The 18,041-nt window shown below is 39.0% G+C and overlaps 2 protein-coding genes across 3 annotated transcripts in view; one reads left to right on the top strand and one right to left on the bottom strand.

The window, feature by feature from the left end:
- Positions 1-1,676: 1,676 nt before the first annotated feature.
- Positions 1,677-7,695, top strand: esd (esterase D/formylglutathione hydrolase). The gene is made up of 9 exons (XM_040012560.1): positions 1,677-1,810; positions 3,526-3,600; positions 3,718-3,806; positions 5,095-5,193; positions 5,374-5,498; positions 5,587-5,706; positions 6,637-6,735; positions 6,909-7,076; positions 7,246-7,695. Exons 2-9 carry the CDS (start codon positions 3,533-3,535, stop codon positions 7,324-7,326), a joined length of 849 nt encoding a protein of 282 aa, XP_039868494.1. The 5' UTR covers positions 1,677-1,810; positions 3,526-3,532; the 3' UTR covers positions 7,327-7,695.
- Positions 7,696-8,917: 1,222 nt separating this feature from the next.
- Positions 8,918-18,041, bottom strand: part of lrch1 (leucine-rich repeats and calponin homology (CH) domain containing 1) — a 108,094-nt gene continuing 98,970 nt past the window's right edge. For both annotated transcript variants that reach the window (XM_040012556.1, XM_040012558.1), the window contains one exon: positions 8,918-14,459. In XM_040012556.1, the coding sequence (XP_039868490.1) occupies positions 14,346-14,459 (114 nt within the window). In that variant the 3' untranslated portion in view covers positions 8,918-14,345. The remainder of the gene's footprint in view (positions 14,460-18,041) is intronic.

The raw sequence follows: 18,041 nt of genomic DNA on the forward strand, positions 1-18,041 counted from the left end.
GCGATATCACTCTCAGTGACATCTTACCTGGTTAAATAAAGGAAAAATGATGTGAAATAAAATAAGGTCTTCTATGAAGATTGTCAGATTCTTCCTTGCAAAAGAATGGTATGTTAACCTGCACTTCCACAGCAAGTCACGGTGCTGATTACTGATGAAAGCCCCACTTCGTATGCAGGGACAAAAGCTCTGCCTTCTGCATCTCAGAGAAGCCAAATCAGCTCTCATCACCTGATGATGCTTTTATAGCAATGGATTCGACTGCAAAATGTTAGCCTTACTGGGATGACACAGGAATCGGCTGATCTCATACACGAGCAAATAATAATATGAAAACTGAAGAGCATTTTTTTCTTTTAGCCTTTAGAGTTGAACTAGGTATCTGTGAATATTTAATATATTAAGACTAGATTCCCAGTAATTTTGTAAATCTGGAATGCTAAATTGTAGCTTTATTCTCAAAATAAAATTGTGGAATAATTATTAAAATATGACATTACTTTTGAAAATATTATCTCTTTTATAGAAACGTTACTTTTTTTCCCCTTCCACCTAGCCGACTGTGTGAACGATGGAATTATGAGCAGGAAAACTGTTTGTGTGTGACAAATTCGGTTTTCAATGGAGTCCTCAAGAGCACATGGCTGCAGGCGTAACCATAATCATGTTGGGAGTGTATTTGAGGCTGCTGAGTGAATTTAATCTGTGGTGGGTTTTTTTCAGTTGGGGGGTGGGTAGATGAGGGGGTGGTGGATGATTTGAAATGGTCTAATTTAGGAAGCAGCTGCAGAGACAGACGGGGCACAAGTATTAGTGTACTCTGTTTGTATTTAATAAATTATTCACAATCTAAGTTGTTCTTTACGGTAAAAGAGAGTGAAGATTACAGGAAAAACTGATGATATGGACAGAAAAGTAAAGGAGATGCAAACCTGCAGGAAGTTAGGGAGGTGGTGTAAAACAGACTGAGAGTTGCAGAGAAACAGAATTACACACATACAGAGACAATCAGATAAACATAGACAGACTTTATTGGAGTGAAATGAGACTTCATACACAATTTAAACAAATAACAGGAAGAGAAATGCAATTTTCTGTCTATCTTGGATCACAGAGTGAGATTTCTTCTGCTTTTGAAAAGTGGACAAGAGAGGTTACCAGTTCTTACATGTCTGAGTAATTTATCCATTCATGGGCAATGCAGGTGCCCCCTAAAACACTCAGGTTTACTACAAATTATGCAGACCTACAAATCCAGACTAATTGGAATGAATTATAATTTGTGGAGTACACTATTACAATATAAATATTATATATTATATTATATATTATATATTATAATATAAATGTTACAACATGACACTATGAAAAGCCTCTATCTTGTGGTCTAACAGTGAAAAAAACGACTTTTAAGGCCTTTGCCATTTAATTGTTTTACTGTTTTATAATGTTACAGTTTTATTCCTAAAATATGATACATGATTTAGGTATATGATTTAATTCTTAATATATTAAGAATTTATTCCGATAAACAAGTAAAATAAAGATATTATAATAAACAATACAAACAATATTGTTAAGTATTACTGGTTATTGCTCTGTGACTAGCAATGCAGCATTCTTCCTGATAAACACCGGCGCCATCTAGCGTCTATCTAGGGTTACATCAAGTCCTGCAATATTCTAGGGGGTGGCGTCATCACGTCAACCTTGACGTTGTCGTACTGTGGACTCTCTGTGCTTTGCACGGCATCGGCGGGGACTTTAGCAATTTATCCAGTTACACTGATAAATTGATTGATTTAATAAGGTATGTGTTAGTCATGTGTTCTGCTGCTGCTTTGCTGCGTCCCCGTGTTTTCACTTATGTAACTTTAGACAGAAATTAAAAATGCCACTCAAAGATATCTACATGGGCTAACTTTACTTGCTAATCCTTGCACGCCCAACTCTTATTCTATTGCTGACCAATTTAACTCCGTCTGTGTATAATCTTAACAAAAGCTTAGTGTGAATGGCTTAAAAGACATGTTGCATGTATAGAAAGCGATTATGTTTAATTCGGCGTCACGCAGGACGTAATTTGGATTGAATGTTGTACTGTAGGTGCTTTGCCTTGGTCACTGTCGTTAGTACCAGGGGTTAACTTTATTTTAAGCCAAGGCTGGAGGGTGACAGCAGCCCATACACTGACCTGTGGTTGTATTCGTTGCTGTTGTGGTCAGATTTGACATTTTCTGTAAGCTGCTGCTCAGCTGCCTTAGACTTTGAGACTTACCGTTGTTTCTCAGAGTCCGCCGACTGTACTTGCAGCGACGTCGCCTCGTGAGTACAGTGGACAGGTAACGGACGCTTCTTAGCCGTCCTAGTTAAAGCCTGAACGTTAATCGCAACCACCGCGACATCAGTTGCATCTGCTTAGTGTTTGGGCTACCTGAGTTTGTGCTTATCAAATCCGGGGCCTCATTTATGGAAAGGTTCTCAGATTGGTGCTGAGCATTCACCTGTTTGTTCATGGAGCCATGTATGGAGTGTTTAAGTTCTTTTAAATGGGAATGCTTCTTAACCTGACTTATTATCAGTGCTGCTGCTAATAAATAGTTTTAATAACTAAGCCAAGTTCAATCCAAGTGGACAGTAACTAACAGTTACATCACAATACCTTATTACACATAAAGATTAGGGTCTAGTAGGATATGAAAGCCAGGCAGTCCATATTTCGAAGATTTGCTCATTTCTAGCTCTATATCCCCCCTCGATCTTCCTAGACTCCGCTCAGTATGATTCATGATCAAAATAACTCTTATTTACTTCAAATGTGGCTTCAGCTTAGCTCCTCAGCTCATCCTTTAACTGAAACAACCCCCTTTAACCCTGCTTTCCTCTAATTGGCTGCCTTCTGCAAACAGAAGGTAGCTTCAGTGCCTAGATGACCATATTAGCAACACCTGCTGTCTTTGATGTGATAAAGAGCTAAGAGTAGGAAAAGCTGCGTGACAGCTGAGCTTGTACAGACACTGAACGCATTATTTCAAACTCTATCATGTTTACTTTGAGCTTTCATTGTCCAAGTATTTACATGATAGAAAATAAGGAAATGCATAATATGGCCTCCATCCATCCGTTTATCCAATTCAGGGTCGCAGGAGGCTGGAGTTTGTCACAGACGTCATAAAGAGTGTGTTCAGGAAGTTCAGTTTGTATTTTAGCTCTGTTATCACCTTTTATAGAGATATTATATCCTAATATCAGTTTGCACTCATTGTATTTATATTATTAAAAAATAGTGTCATTTGTTGCTCTTTAAAAGCGTGCTTAGTACAAGAAACATCCTTGTGTGCATCATTAAACTTCCATAATGCAGTGCTTCACATTTGCACCCGATATAAGAGATGTGTACATTACTGTGAAACAAAACCATCTCACCCAGTGGGCAAGTTGAGTAATGTGGGCTGGATGTAGTCTGAGTTACTTTAAGCAGGAGTACACTGTGTTTGCGTTTACTCTGCTGCTGTATGTCCTCAGATCAAAGATGGCCCTCACACTAGTGTCCTCCAACAAGTGCGCTGGTGGCTTCCAGAAGGTTTTTGAACATGAAAGGTGCGACACATCTTCAGACACTCCTTTGGCCTCACCTTCAGTGACTTTCTCATGTGCGTAAAAGTGTATAAATGTGTAAGAAGAGTGCACTAACGTGTTTGTATTTACTCTGTGCAGCACTGAGCTGAAGTGTAAGATGAAGTTTGCAGTCTATCTGCCTCCAAAGGCTGAGACCGACAAGTGTCCCGTCATGTACTGGCTCTCTGGTGAGTTTTTGAGTCATTGTTTATCTTGATCCATTAGATTAAGGTGTGTAAATGTTAAACGTTTTCTTAGATCAGTTGAGGAGTTTTTCTCCTGTTTAAAAGATTAGTAAATAAGTCAACAGGAACATCCTGACTCGGTATAATGCATGACAGGTGCTAAACAATGCATTGTTTGTTTAACTGAAGAAGAGAAAATAGACCTGAGAGGGCAAAAAGCTGGAATTAGTCTCAGTTTGGTTAAAAAAGAGAAAAAGAGAATGATGATGATTTCAATTTTTTAAGTCAGAATTGAACATTTTCTCACTGTAAAGAACTGTTAAATCAAATTAGCAAAAAAACCCTCAAATTTATACCTGTTAGCTTAAGATTTTTAAGTTCGCTAACCATGCTAAATGATTGGCTGAAAGCGATAGGTGTATAGTTATGGACTGTAGAATTAGCTAAAATTAAATGGATAAATTGTTTGCTGAAAGAAACAAATAGCTGAGAGCAGTTAATAGATTGTTCAATATTTTTAATTGCTAAAAATTTTAAAAAAGATATTTATCAATATCCAAAAGTAGCTAACAGCGTAAAGTCATCTATAAGTAGTGGCAAAGATATTTAAAAGTAGCTTCAACATAATGGTTAAAAAGAAATAATAGACGAAGGGTCAACTGTAAATGCTTAAAGTTGTTTGCTAAAAGTAATGGAGATATGTTTAAAATGTTAGGGTGAAACGGTGGTGGCATAATAGCAAATCTGGTAATAAATGCATGGCTATATTATGTTTTTAGGGATGTAGAAATACCTATGCAAATTGTGAAAATCTATAAAGAAAATAAAAGTTCACTGTGACGGTAACAGTAAAGCCTCAGTCACATTAGATTGTGACGAGGAAGAATCAGTGATTTCCAGGTAACTGCATTGGATTTTTTTTTTTTTTTTTACAGTTGTTGACAGATTGGTCTCCCAATCAATAGGCAACAAGATCTCAAGTTGTACTAATTGTTGCTGTAATTTTGTTCACTCTGTGGTGTTCGACCACTGTTATCCTTACGTGGCTCAATCACTCAGGTTCTCCTTCTAAATGACTGTAGTATGAACGATAACTTAAACACAGCTTAACTGTTGAATTTTGTGAAAAATGTTAAAATATTGACTGATATTGATTAAAAACTTTTTTGTGAAGCATGAAATCAAATGAACGTATTTGGGCAGCCTTCAGAAGATGATTTGATCATAAGCTATCATGCCTGTTCAGAGCAGCGGTGACTGCAGCTCATCAGTTTTCACTGTCTCTCTGCAGGCCTGACGTGTACGGAGCAGAACTTCATCACCAAAGCCGGCAGTCAGCTCGGTGCTGCGGAGCACGGCATCATCATCGTAGCTCCAGACACCAGCCCCCGTAAGTTCACCATCTGATAGTAAGCACCTCAGCACGAGTGCGCTTGCGTCTTTGTGTTGATTCCCACGGTTTGTTTTGAAGTCTTGATTCTGCTCAGTGAAATCTCTATGAAGGTTATGGTGGGGCTTCAGCATCTTTAGAGCTTTTGTGACTGACCAACCATCTGTCATCCCTCCTAAGGTGGCTGCAACATTGAAGGCGAAGATGAGAGCTGGGATTTTGGCACTGGTGCTGGTTTCTACGTCAACGCCACCCAGGACCCATGGAAGACCAACTACCGCATGTATGCCTACGTCACCGAGGAGGTATGACGGATTTAAGTCTTCCACGTCCAGCAACACCTGTTTTTCCTAAAGCTCCTGTGATTTAAATAGTCTGCCTCGTCTCTGTCAGCTCCCTAAACTGATCAACGCTAACTTCCCCACCGACCCAGAGAAGATGTCCATCTCTGGCCACTCAATGGGCGGCCACGGGGCGCTCATCTGTGCCCTGAAGAACCCGGGGAAATACAAGGTACTGTACTATTCACTTGTACAAGAGAAAAGGCTTCATTAATGAGGGCAATTGGTTCATCTCTATAATCTCTAATAGATTTAAATTAGCTTTCATTTTTATTTTGTTTTTTAATCATAAATAACATTTCCTGTGATTAATTTGTCAGTCTGCTTCTGCTACACCTTTTAATAATTTTTGCTATGTGCCAGGGATAATGAAAAGCTGTGAACTGTGTATGTCATTTTGACCGTTCCAATTATCAGACAGATTAAATTAAATGTTTTAAGTGTATCTGGACACACTAATTGAAATATTCCACATCTACACACAAGATGTTTGCTAACGACTCTGACTTCAGTCTAATTGAAGTAAAGCTGCGTAAACGCTGGAAGCAATCTGCTCGTTAACGACCATTTCTTTTTTTTTTTTCCTTGATAAAAATGGTGCAAAAAACGAACGCATAAGGACAAAAACTGATGAAAATCAGAGCTAATGAAGATGTGTAGATAGGCTCAGATAGATGGGATTATACAGGCGATTGCATTTATTAAATTTTCAATTTTATAAAGTGCCAAATCACAACATTTGTTGGCATCAAGGCACTTTATACTGTGAGGTAAAGAGCCAAGAATTAAAGAGACGTAAGGTGTGGTGGATTCTTTGGTTGTATGAGATTTGGTTTTCATGTCTCAATTGCTCAGTTATTTAGTTTGCCCAAGTACTCTTTTAAAAAGCCAACACCAGTGAAACTAGTAAATCATTTTTCTTTATCAGATTTGTTTCATTAAAACTTCAGGAATCTCTGTGGAAACATTTTATTGTCACAAAATATCACATCACCAGAACTCTTGCATCCTGTCAGCCTCGGCTGTCCTCTCTCTTCTCATCAGTAGAAACACATTCTGAATAACTGAAAAATGCTGATAGATCCTGATGTGTCTCCTGCAGGCCGTGTCTGCATTCGCTCCCATCTGTAACCCGATGCAGTGTCCCTGGGGACAGAAAGCTTTCTCAGGATACCTGGGCCCTGATAGGTCAACATGGGAGGTAAGAGCACTGAAGTTAGTGGCCAAAGAACCTACTAAAACATGACCCCTAAGCTGCTGGATGAAGAGTCAATGAGAGTGTCAACAAGGAGAGTTTGGCCACCAGAGCAGAAGAAACGGGTGATAATGGAGCATGATCATGTGACTTATGCAACTCGTCATTATTTCTTTCAGGCGTACGATGCTACCGTGTTGGCAGCTTCGTATTCCGGTCCTCAGCTCGACATCCTCATTGATCAAGGCAGAGACGACCAGTTCCTGTCAGCTAGCCAGCTTCTGCCCGACAACCTGATCGCTGTCTGCTCCGAGAAGAAAATCCCTGTCGTCTTCAGGCTGCAGCCGGTCAGTTCCTGTAGTCTCTACAAAGTAAAAGCTCTGATTCTTGTCAGAGAAATCAGAAACGTCTTCAAATAAGTCGTACAGCAGCTGAGAAAATGAAGTTTATTTATTTTTGATCTTCATATTTATGCAACACCTGATCTGTGTCACTGTATGCTGTTTCCTCCTGCAGGGCTATGACCACAGCTACTTCTTCATCTACTCCTTCATGAACGACCACATCAAACACCACGCCAAGTACCTGAATGCCTGAACAGCCACCGCAGTTTGACCCCAGCCAGATCACTCTGACCCTGCTGCCATCATTCACCTTTAGTGTTTCATTTCTCCTCCGACTTCCTGTAGCACTGAGTTCACCGAATACCCGTTTCTGGGAACTAAACAAAGCATGTCAGCTCACTGACAATTCGTCCCACTTAGAAGCCTTTGTGCCTTCACTGTGAAAAGCACTTACCTGAATTCTCTGAGAAGAGAAACTTCTGTGTTTAGTATTTTTTTGGGGAGGTGTGGTTACAGCCACGTCTCTAATATCAGGAAGTATTCTTGTGACCCGACTGCCAGCATGTGGAGACCTGTCAGTCTTTCATAAGAATAAAATAAAAAAATAAATCTTGCTGATAAATTTTGGTGTTTTGTCTTCATTGCATTGCTGCTGAGTGTTTTTTATTTAAATTTGATTTCTAAAGCACCAACTTTGAACAGTCGACTCAAGAAGCTTTATATTGGAAGGTAAAGACAGTAATACAGAAGGAACCCCAACCACCAGATGAACCAGCACTTGGTGACAGAGAGAAAGAAAAGCTGCAGAACCAGGCTCAGGGAGGGGCCGCCATCTGCTGCATTTGATTGGGGGAGAGAATAAAAGACACACTGTGGAAGAGAGCCAGTTTTAGTAATTATTAGTGATTAAATGCAAAGTGGTGTATAAGCACAGATTAAAATAAGGTGAGTGAAGAAGCAGCAGCCTGGGTCAAGCAGTGTAATGAAGGTTCACCTGATCCATCAGCAATACCAACTGGGAACGTTTTAAGGCTAATCTTAAGTGGGTGCCTGTAAGTCAGCAGTCTGAGAGTGTAGCGCTCTATTGGGGTAATATGGTACCATGAGGTCTTTAAGATTAGATGGCACTGATTATTTCATCTTTGTGACTGCAGTTATATAATCGGCCCTTAAGACAATTTTAAAGCTTAAAATGAGCTTCAAAGTCAATTCCAGCTTTAAGGGGTTAACATTTCTTTCTTGCATCCTTTGGTCATAAAAACAGTAACAGAAACATCAGTTTGTAGTGATGCATGCTGTTTTTTTAAACTTCAGAATGGCTAATATACATTAAAAAAAAAGCTCAAAAATACAGTATATGACGTTTCCCAAACTTCATGTAAGGACTTACTTTGACATTTTTCCTTTGAATTAAATAAATATTGAGTTCATGTTTTACCATTTAGAGATTTTATTGGGGGATATTTCACTGTTTCAAGCCTTTTGGATTGATTATGTCCTCCTTTATCCTCAATTCATCAAACGGCTGCTCATCTGTCAGCCTGGTTCTGCTGCAAGTCTCTACCTGTTAAAAGTAAAATCTTCCTCCCTACCGTTGCCAAGTGCAACTTAGTGGTTAGCACTGTTGCCTGGTACAAACCCAGACAGGGTCTTTAAGTAAGATGTGCACGTTCTCTAGTACTCTAGTTTCTCCTGCCACCAAGAACCACGCTATATTAATGCTGTCCAGTTTGACCGAAGAGACTCTTTCAGTATCAGAAATGATGCATCAATAGAGTCAAATTTTAGAGAAATTCAAGGGAGGAGAAAGAAAAATTATACAAAAAAATGAGCCAACAACAGACTTTTGTTTCAGGTGAGGTCTTTACTGATAAAGTGAAATACAGTACAGTATATACAGTATTCACAGCAGTTAAGGCGACGTTACAGGGACTATTCATGCATGTGGATTTGAGTTGCTGTACAACAAAAACTTACACAAAGGTTCACAAAGCGTTACAAAAGGGTATGTTACATCCAAATTTCAACAAACCTGAAAATAAGTCACATAAAAAATAAATGTGCTCCCAGTCAAAGTACAAAAATGTGAGTACAGGCTGTTTCTGGACAATAGATTTGTACAAAAGATGAAACCTTAAAACAAACACACACTGCTTTAGGTTCAGCAGGCACACATTTACATATTTTACAACAGCGTCACGTTTGGAACCTTAAAGGATCAGTGTGTAGGATTTAGTGGCATCGCCACTCTTTAGCCCTCTTAAGAGACAGTGTTTGGTTTGTTCCTTCTGATCTCACACTTGATGGTGACCTATAATAACACAAGTAAATATTACATTTCTACTTATAGCTCCCAGTAAACCCCCCACACTGGCCCTTTAACTCTCCATCTCATTTTCAAAGGTGACTTCAGATTTGCTCAGTTGCCAAAACAAAGATATAAATACAAGTTTAAAGTGCAGATTCTGTTGGGGAAGCAGCCAGTTTGGTTTTATTGCTTTTTCCCAAAACGCTGTGACATGATGTGCACAGATCTGTGGAAAATGGCATGATTATGTGAAGAAATGCAGATACAGATTCAAAATAAGCAAGCTGGAATCATCCGGCTCTGTTACTTATGTCACAGCTAAAGCCGACATGCTAATCCTCATAGTGGTAGTTTTCTCACTGTACTGTGTTATATTTAATATTTATTACATTGTTATTAAGAATGTAATAAGTATGTTTCCCTGCATGAATCAACAACTTATTGTGGAGTGGAGGGGTATGCATGCCTGCATGATCCCAGGAGCAATGGTAGGGTCATCCCAAGGCAAAGGTTGGGTGAGGGGGACAGGCTAAGAATGATTCAAAACACCCCTACGAAGAAGAAGCCATCAGACCAGTTAACTCACCTGAGAGAGGGGTTCAGGGGCAGTAGCCACAGTAGGGGGCGGCACCCCATTCAGTACTTTGTGGGCTGGTTGAAAGTGAGCAGTAGGGGAACTGGCACCCTGATCCACAGTTGCTAAAGCTCATTGTAGGGACGAATGAGTACATTCTTACCCTGTTCACGAACTCAGGGCAGCAACTGAAGGAACAACATCACTGATACAAGCAGCAGAAATGAGGTTCCTCTGATGGATGTCTGAGCTCTCCCTTAAACACATAACTCAGTCAACTCTCTGAGTAATTTTCCCCCGCAGTCTAAGTAAACCAGCTGAGATGATTAGGACATCGGACTAAAATAAGAGATCGTGTCTTTTGACTGGCCTGGGAACCCCTCGGTCTCCCTCTGGATAAGCTAGCAGCTGGTAGCAGAGTAGATAGGATCGGTCCTCTTAGACCGCTGCCCCTGTGGCACAGATAAGTGGCAGAAAAATGGATTTATTGATGGAAGAATTATGGTCTGTTTTAGTTTAAACAAATGTAATCTCTAGGTTAAAAAAAATATTGAGCTTTTTATTTGCTAATGTGAGTGTTTCATGGTGAAATATACAGTACATGAACAAACAAATTCAACAATACAAAAAATCCTTGTGATAAATAATATGTACACAGGCATACAGCACATTTACATTAAATCCTTTATGTTTTATCACAGGAGAGAAAAAGGTTTGTTTTGGCAACTGTCAAATCTATCCAGTGGAAGCATTTATCTATTTATTATGGAGTTCTTTCTAATTACTGCTGAATCTTTAAGTAGCTCAAGCTTTGGATTCCAAGCTGCACAGGAAAAAACAACAACAAACAATTAAAAAAAAAAAAAAAATGTAATCCCTCATTCATACAAGCCCGCTGTTTCAAGAGTGTTAGACGCTTCATGTGGTGACATTCCGGCATTTAGGAGGAAAACATAATGTAATGCTTGTTTTAAAGGGGCAGTAAGAAGATTTGGGTTAGCAAATGTCTCAAGTGCAGCCCTTTTTAAAAATCTGGTCTAATGACCATGGTAACTTATGCTAAACATATAACTAACTGGTCATTTATTTTATATCCTGTACATTCCTGGATAAGACTGCAGTAGGCAGTACATGGTTGGTTTATTTTGTGAATAAAAACAGTCAAATCAGGCGTCCCACATTCACTTTTATGCTAGCACACCCGGAGCCTGAAGCAGAACGCCCGTGTTAACCCAGGACGCTGATAACAGTGTTGTGATATGTGATGACTGTGGTTTCAGGTTTTGCCGAGCCAGCTAATGCAAAGAAAAAGTAGCTTTGTTAAACTTGCTATATAGCATAAACCTTAGTTTCAGAAACAAGTCCAGCACTTGTCTGACATGTAAATCTGCCAAACAGTACAACATAACTGTTGTGTATCAATGCAATCACACAGCAGAGGCTGATCAAAGTCCATAATAATGTTATTCAAAATAATACTTCCTACTACCCCTTTAAAATCTCAGTCTGAGCCAGGTCTGCACAACCACATGTTTCAAAAGACCAACCAGCAACTGCCTTGATTTCACACGCACTCATGACCACACACACACACACACACACACACACACTGATACTGTTGACGTAGCAGGCTGTGGAATGAAGGGCCAACAGTGTAGTAAACCCAAACCTACCCTGAGTCACACAGTCTCTGATCTCACACACCAACAGCTCTGGCCTAAACCTCAGAGGGTAGAACCAGTTCACTCACGAGCCCCTCATGTGCTCAACTGTTCAGCAGAGGAGCGTTTCATTTTAACATCTTCAAATTGACTGCTAAGCAGCAAAAACCTCATTAGACTCAAGTTTTTAAACCTAGGGATGTTTTTTTTTAAATAGTGTTTTAAGAGTTTAAAAAAAATGGTAGAGTCTTAACTAGCTGAGACTGTCTGAGCTAGGGCGATGGCTACATGAAAATCTCGTCTTCACACACACCTGAAATATAAAAGTCACATACAGTTTCAGGTGGTCTACGAGGCCTGAAGCTCAGACATAGACATATTACTCAACAACAGGCCCCCGGGCGCAGACCCCTTCTACAGTGGAGAATGACATCATCCAGAGCCTCTAGTCTATTACAGTATAATGGGTTTGTTTTTTTGGTCAGTCTGTTTGTCCTCATGGATGTTGTCTATTTTTTGTCTCTTGAAGTCGTTTTGTGTGTATTAGTGCAATGTTTCTCTGTGGTGTTTTTTGCAGTTTCTTTGTAGTCACTTGTGTATACAGTAAGGGTCCTGGCTAGACCGCCCATGCTAAAAAACCAAGCCCTGGAATGGCGTGGCTACGTCTGCAGCCTGTTCGCAGCTCGGACACAAAACATTTCACTGCATGTCGTACTCTGTATGATTGTGTATGTAACAAATAAAGCTTGTTTGTTTGTTTGTGATTAGTTTCTGTCTCTTTGTTGTTGTGGTGTGACCATCTGTTGTTTTTTATTATCTGTCTCTACAGATGCAGATTCTAAGTTATTGTGTGTCTCTTTGTAGTCATGTTGAGTGTGTTGTGTCTCTTTGCGGGTAGTTTTTGTTTTGTCTGGCTGTAGTCATGTCTCTCTGTAGTTATGAGGAGTCAGTTTTTTATCTTTTTGTGGGTACTTTTGGTTTTGTTTCTTTGCATTCATTTTTTGTCTCTTTGTAGTTATGGTGAGTCACTGTTATTACCATTTTTTGGTGGGTTGTTTTGTGACCTTTTGTCGCTGATTTTTATCTCTTTGTAGTCACCCTGGGTCTGTGTTTTCTTTTTCTTTTTAATGTTCCAGATGAAATTAGCTGATCCCTTCAAATTGGGGCTCTGAGCTGGGCCACCCTGACCGTGGGTCCCTGTAACTGTAGGCCTGTTCAGTAATCCATCCACGACCACAGTGATGCATAATGTTCCCTTGAAACACTGACTGGTTTTTGCTTTTGTTTGTTCATTTGTTCCACTACCACCACATGTTTTGGCACATTAGCAAACTGCATCTCATGACAAATACCACAATAGGAGCTTCACGGACCAAGTCTGAAAACGTTTCCAGGTTCCTTATGTGAGCACTGACTACCAACACACGTAAAAGGATAGAGGGTAAGAAAATAATCACCTAGAATCCATCAGAAGCTTGAGAAACACAGATTAGTGTCCCCAGACTAACGCACACTCAGACCTGCCTCATGGACGAGCAGACAGCTCCACACAAAGTCATACTACTAAAAATGTATAAAACACATACAGTTATACCTAAAATATATTAGAGAAAAATATTTTGGCCTTCTTTCTTTTTGACTGTATATAACAACTCAAGCGGATTTTCTCTGCATCTCTTTATATTATAAATAGTTTTGTGTTTAAATACAAACTGCAGGTAAAAGCCGACTCCCTCTACATTAAGACTAAAGTATTTTGGTTTTATTCTTTTCAGGGTAGTGAGAGCAACACACTAATTACTCACACAGTCCAAAAACACTTCACCAGAAACCTCAGTAGGAAAAAAAAATCTGATAATTTATAACTGATAACTGATAATTTAATAAAAATCATTTGTTAACATGTGCATAGACACCATGATATAACCTGGTGAAGTTGGTGCGACTGCAGTACGCCAAAGGCTTTGGCTCCAGCCAATCCGCTCGCAATTTAGAGTTCAATCGTGGATTTAAAACAACACATTACCAGAGCCACAGTCAGAGAACGAAAACATTGATTTTGAGAACACAGATGCATTTTTTTTTAAAGAATATACCAATTAAGTTGTATAAAAAAAAAAAAGAAAATTGAGGTAAATAATTGAATGGAAGAATTATAAAACCCCCTCCTCCCCAAATTGCAGATTTAAGATTAAAATTATTATTTCAAAAGAATAAATCTATATTTTTTATAATATATTATGACACTTTCTAAACTTTGAGCCTTTTCTCTCACGTTATTTGTGATATTTTCCCCAAACTTTTCTGGTTCTACTCTCAAAATCCAATCTCACTTTCTGTCACATTGGTCTTCATGGTTCAAAAGTTTGGTACCAACCAGTGTAAGAAGATGACATCAAACAAACAAACAAACAAACAAACAAGATAATTTGAGTTTTCTAGCACACCCTTGGCTTGGCACGATGGTAAAATCTTAATTCTCCAAAAAAACTGTCCTCTTATGAATTAGTAGATAATACACTTCTGATGGGTTTAGTTCCCTTAACACCATTTTTTATCCTTGAATACTATTTTAAAAAACAAACAAACAAAAAAAACACTCTGTTACTTAAGCTCATGAAGGATCGGAGGCTTTTTTTTAGCGTTGTGTGAAATCACATGAGCGATTTCATCTGGGTGAGTGTCTGTGGTACGTGTCAGTCGGTTGAAGCTCCGCCCATCTTTACTGCTCACGTCAGGGCAGAGTGTCTGGGGGAGGCTTCATCCACCAGAGCCTGCACCGTGATGCACACTTTGACCAGGCCTTTCTCCTCCAGGATGTGGTGAGGAAGACACAGTTTGTCCTGCAAGAGCAAAAGCAGGGAGGGAAAAAAACAACAGGAGAGAAGAAAGAGAGCAAGAGAGAGAGGGAAGGAAGAAATGTGGGAGCAGAAGTAGAGACAGGAAAGAGACAAAGGCGGCACTGGGTTTAGTCAACACTTAAATCTAACGTCTGTTATTGCACGTATGTCTGCACATTCAATACGTGCAACTCTAGCTTCGTCTTAGCTTAGTGCTGCTTTTCTGTTGAGAGTTAGTTTAGAGTTTTTATTTATAACGATGCAACACGTGATGCTAAGTTAACCGTCCATTACACTCAGACAGTTCAGTTGGAGCAGTCTGAAGCGTGGACTCAGTTTCTGACTTCATTAGTCAATCCTAAGTCATTAGCTAATAACTTTGACAAGATGTTAATCAAAGAGCGCATGTTTTCATACCACAGATATATCCTGTGATATATATAGAGATTTACTAAATAAACTTTAGTATTTTACCCAATATGAGTCATAATAAAAAAAAACAAGAGAGGAAGGTGTATTCCTGAAATCTTCTAAAGGCCAGAAGTCTTTTTGCAACAACAGCTATCACCATCCGGTGGCCTTCTGATAGAATGCAGTTGTAATGCACTTCACCATTAGCTTTATTTTCTAACCATGAAGCTATGTTTCTTTCTTTTTTTTTTTTTACTGCCCACCTGTGATGACACAGGCACACAGCCTTGTTCAGAGCTACTGTGTGCTAGTGGCAGCCAGTAAGAAGAATGTTGGTTTAAAGGGAGTGGTATGAACTCAGGAGCTGCACCAAAGCCACTGTGGTATAATTAAGGATTGTTTTGAATTAAGAATTATGCAAAGCTACCCTAACACAGCATCAAACTAAAAGTATTGTAATTGTTATTGTAAATGAGCACAATGTGTCTGCCTTTGATACATCTGCAAGTCAAACGTCCCTGTTTGCAATATAATGTCCAAAATAAGGCCAGTTTTTTTTAAATGTCACCTCTTCGTCCAATCTGATTGGTTGACACACTATGTGTGAGAAAAAAAAAACTCTTGTAGAAAAGTGGCTTTATTCAGACATAAAAGCATGATTTTATATTGGTGCATCAGTCTGCATATGGCTAAACCAGATGCAGGTCATGAAAAAAAAAATGAACATGGAGATGACAGCTGACGTTGGTCCACTTTCTATTTTTTGTGATTTTATTGAATCTGTGTAGATCTGAATATGGTTGGGAATGAAATGAGCACATGAAACCTCCACATGTTAGACCTGAAAAGGTTTCAATATCAAATCCTAGTTGTACTCTGACCATTTCTTATTTCACATGGATGGACCTATGGCTGCCTAAACAATGACACCGAAGAGCAAAAAAAATCCCTAAACTGTATTTATTACTGATCTTTAACAAGTTCTAATATCATACACAGGTCATAAAAATAATCGTTCTTACATGAAATCTGTGCAGAGAATGTGGCATCGACAGCAAATCACATTTACTCTTCAAATCATTTCATGGAATTTGAACAAGCAGTAAACTACTTCAAATAATCACATGATTATCTGTTGTCCAGCTTCATGGCGATCATTCATACATAAAGATATTTACCATTTTCATACCATCACAACTATAAACTATAAATACTGGAGAAGACCTCTGTTCTCATTCACCCAGTGAGCTGTCAGGCATAGCTGTGTCTTTAAAGATTCAGTGGGCACATGTCCACATTCCTTTAGTTTTCAATTCAAACAGAACAGTCTGCAACTGCTCCATATACAGAAGACTAATATATAACTTATAAACTCATCGGGTTACTTTAGCCCTTCAAATATTCTCCAAAAACAGTCACATTGCATATCAGGGTGCAGCAGAGCTCAGTGATGTAACTTAAAATGTTCTCTCTGCAGGTGCCGGACAAACGTAAAAATAAATAAAATTCACATTTTCCTCAAGTTTCAAAACATCACACATCTCATAAATAGAGCTTTTAAATAATCCTTTAGGCAAACAAAGACATGAAAATACATCCAACTGGTTTTGAATAATCAACAAGTGAAATATGGCTTCCGTTTGCTTCAAGACTTTAGACGTCAGGAAAAGAGCAAATACTGTTTGTGTGGCTCTGTAATGGTGAGCGTCTCCGTACAGGAAACCTGTGCTTCTGTAGTTCACCCATTCTGATACTCGGGATCAATCATATTCAAGTCTGTAACTTCAGTCAGTCTAAAAACAGAAAACTCCAAAAGAGCAGGGGGCCGTCGGATAAAAGTTCACATATGATAAAACAGGACCTCAGCAGTACTGTAGCAGCCAGTTTGGAGGTCTGCAGTTTCTACATCCAAGTTAACACTTGACAAATCATCATGGCATCATTATTATCATTAACTGTAACACTCATTGTAGTGTGACATGCAGTAAAAATACAGCAGCGTGAGATTAGATGCCATTTAAGAAAACATGAAGATGAATTTAACTGAGATTTTGCCTGATTTTTATACAACACTATAAAATACAAATGAGCTCGTTGACTGGGTCGGTTTTCCCAGAGCCGGTCAGAACCAAGTTCAGCCTGTCTTAATACAGTGGCATTTTCTTTGTACACCACAGTGGTGCACAGAGGCAAAATTGTGTATCTGAAGTGCAGACTTCCGGCTTTAATTCAAGGTGTTTAACAAAAGTATTGCATTTTTACAGTCAACCACTTTCAGAGGCTCAAAAGTAAGTGGACAAACTTACACGATTTGAAATATAAAGATTGTTTTCAACAGATTGATGAAAATACTTTGCTGTCAATGACAAAGTCATTTATGGATATAAACAAATACCGTTATGCTCCAGCCCTGGATTCACAGCATTTGCTCGGTCTTTACTGTGGCCACCTTCATTTGGGTCTTTGTGTCTTCAGTTTCATCTTCAGTAACTGAAAAGCTGCTCTTCTCGGTTAAGATGACTGAGTTGAAGAATATCTAACTTCTTTGCCTTGAGAAAACGCTATGCTTTGTATCATTGTCAATTTCTACTGTGTTACGCTGTCTGATCAGTTTTGCTGCATTTGGCTGAATCTGACCAGAGTACAGCCCTGTACACTTCACGATTCATCCTACTTTTATCAGCAATCAAATCATCAACCATCAGTCATGGTGATCTTAAAGGTCGGTGCCATAACACTCCCTCTGTGCTGTTTGACAGGTGATGTGGTTTTCTTTGGATCATGAGCCATTGCTCTTTTTTCCCCATCATTCTGATACTGTTGAACTTTGTTTCATTTGTCTAAAGGACTATTTGTCATAACTGTGCAGGCTCTTTTACATGTTTCTGACAAACTCTACCCTGGGCTAACGGTTTCTACGTGTAACCAGTGATTTGCTCCTTCTTGTTAGCCTGCTGTATTTCCATTCATGGAGATGTTCATTGATTGTACACCTGATACTCCCACCTCCTTAACCTTTATACTGTTAAGGTGAATTTTGAGCTGTTTTGACATTGCACAGCATTAAAAACTGATTGACTTCACCTAAAGTAACCCAGAACACAGTGAAATTAGAAGATTTGAAAATTTTATATTGTAAAGATGCTACAAATGTTTGCACATTCAGGCGTACTG

The sequence above is a fragment of the Simochromis diagramma genome, unplaced genomic scaffold, assembly GCF_900408965.1.
Source record: "Simochromis diagramma unplaced genomic scaffold, fSimDia1.1 OVJJ01000612.1, whole genome shotgun sequence".
Lineage (NCBI taxonomy): Eukaryota > Metazoa > Chordata > Actinopteri > Cichliformes > Cichlidae > Simochromis > Simochromis diagramma.

What these genes read in the sequence shown, in the direction of transcription:
- esd (XM_040012560.1), top strand. Translation starts at nt 3,533, where the DNA reads ATGGCCCTCACACTAGTGTCCTCCAACAAGTGCGCTGGTGGCTTCCAG. An exon ending in AGAACCCGGGGAAATACAAG is followed by an intron (nt 5,707 to 6,636) that starts GTACTGTACTAT and finishes TGTCTCCTGCAG; the next exon opens with GCCGTGTCTGCATTCGCTCC. An exon ending in CTGATAGGTCAACATGGGAG is followed by an intron (nt 6,736 to 6,908) that starts GTAAGAGCACTG and finishes TATTTCTTTCAG; the next exon opens with GCGTACGATGCTACCGTGTT.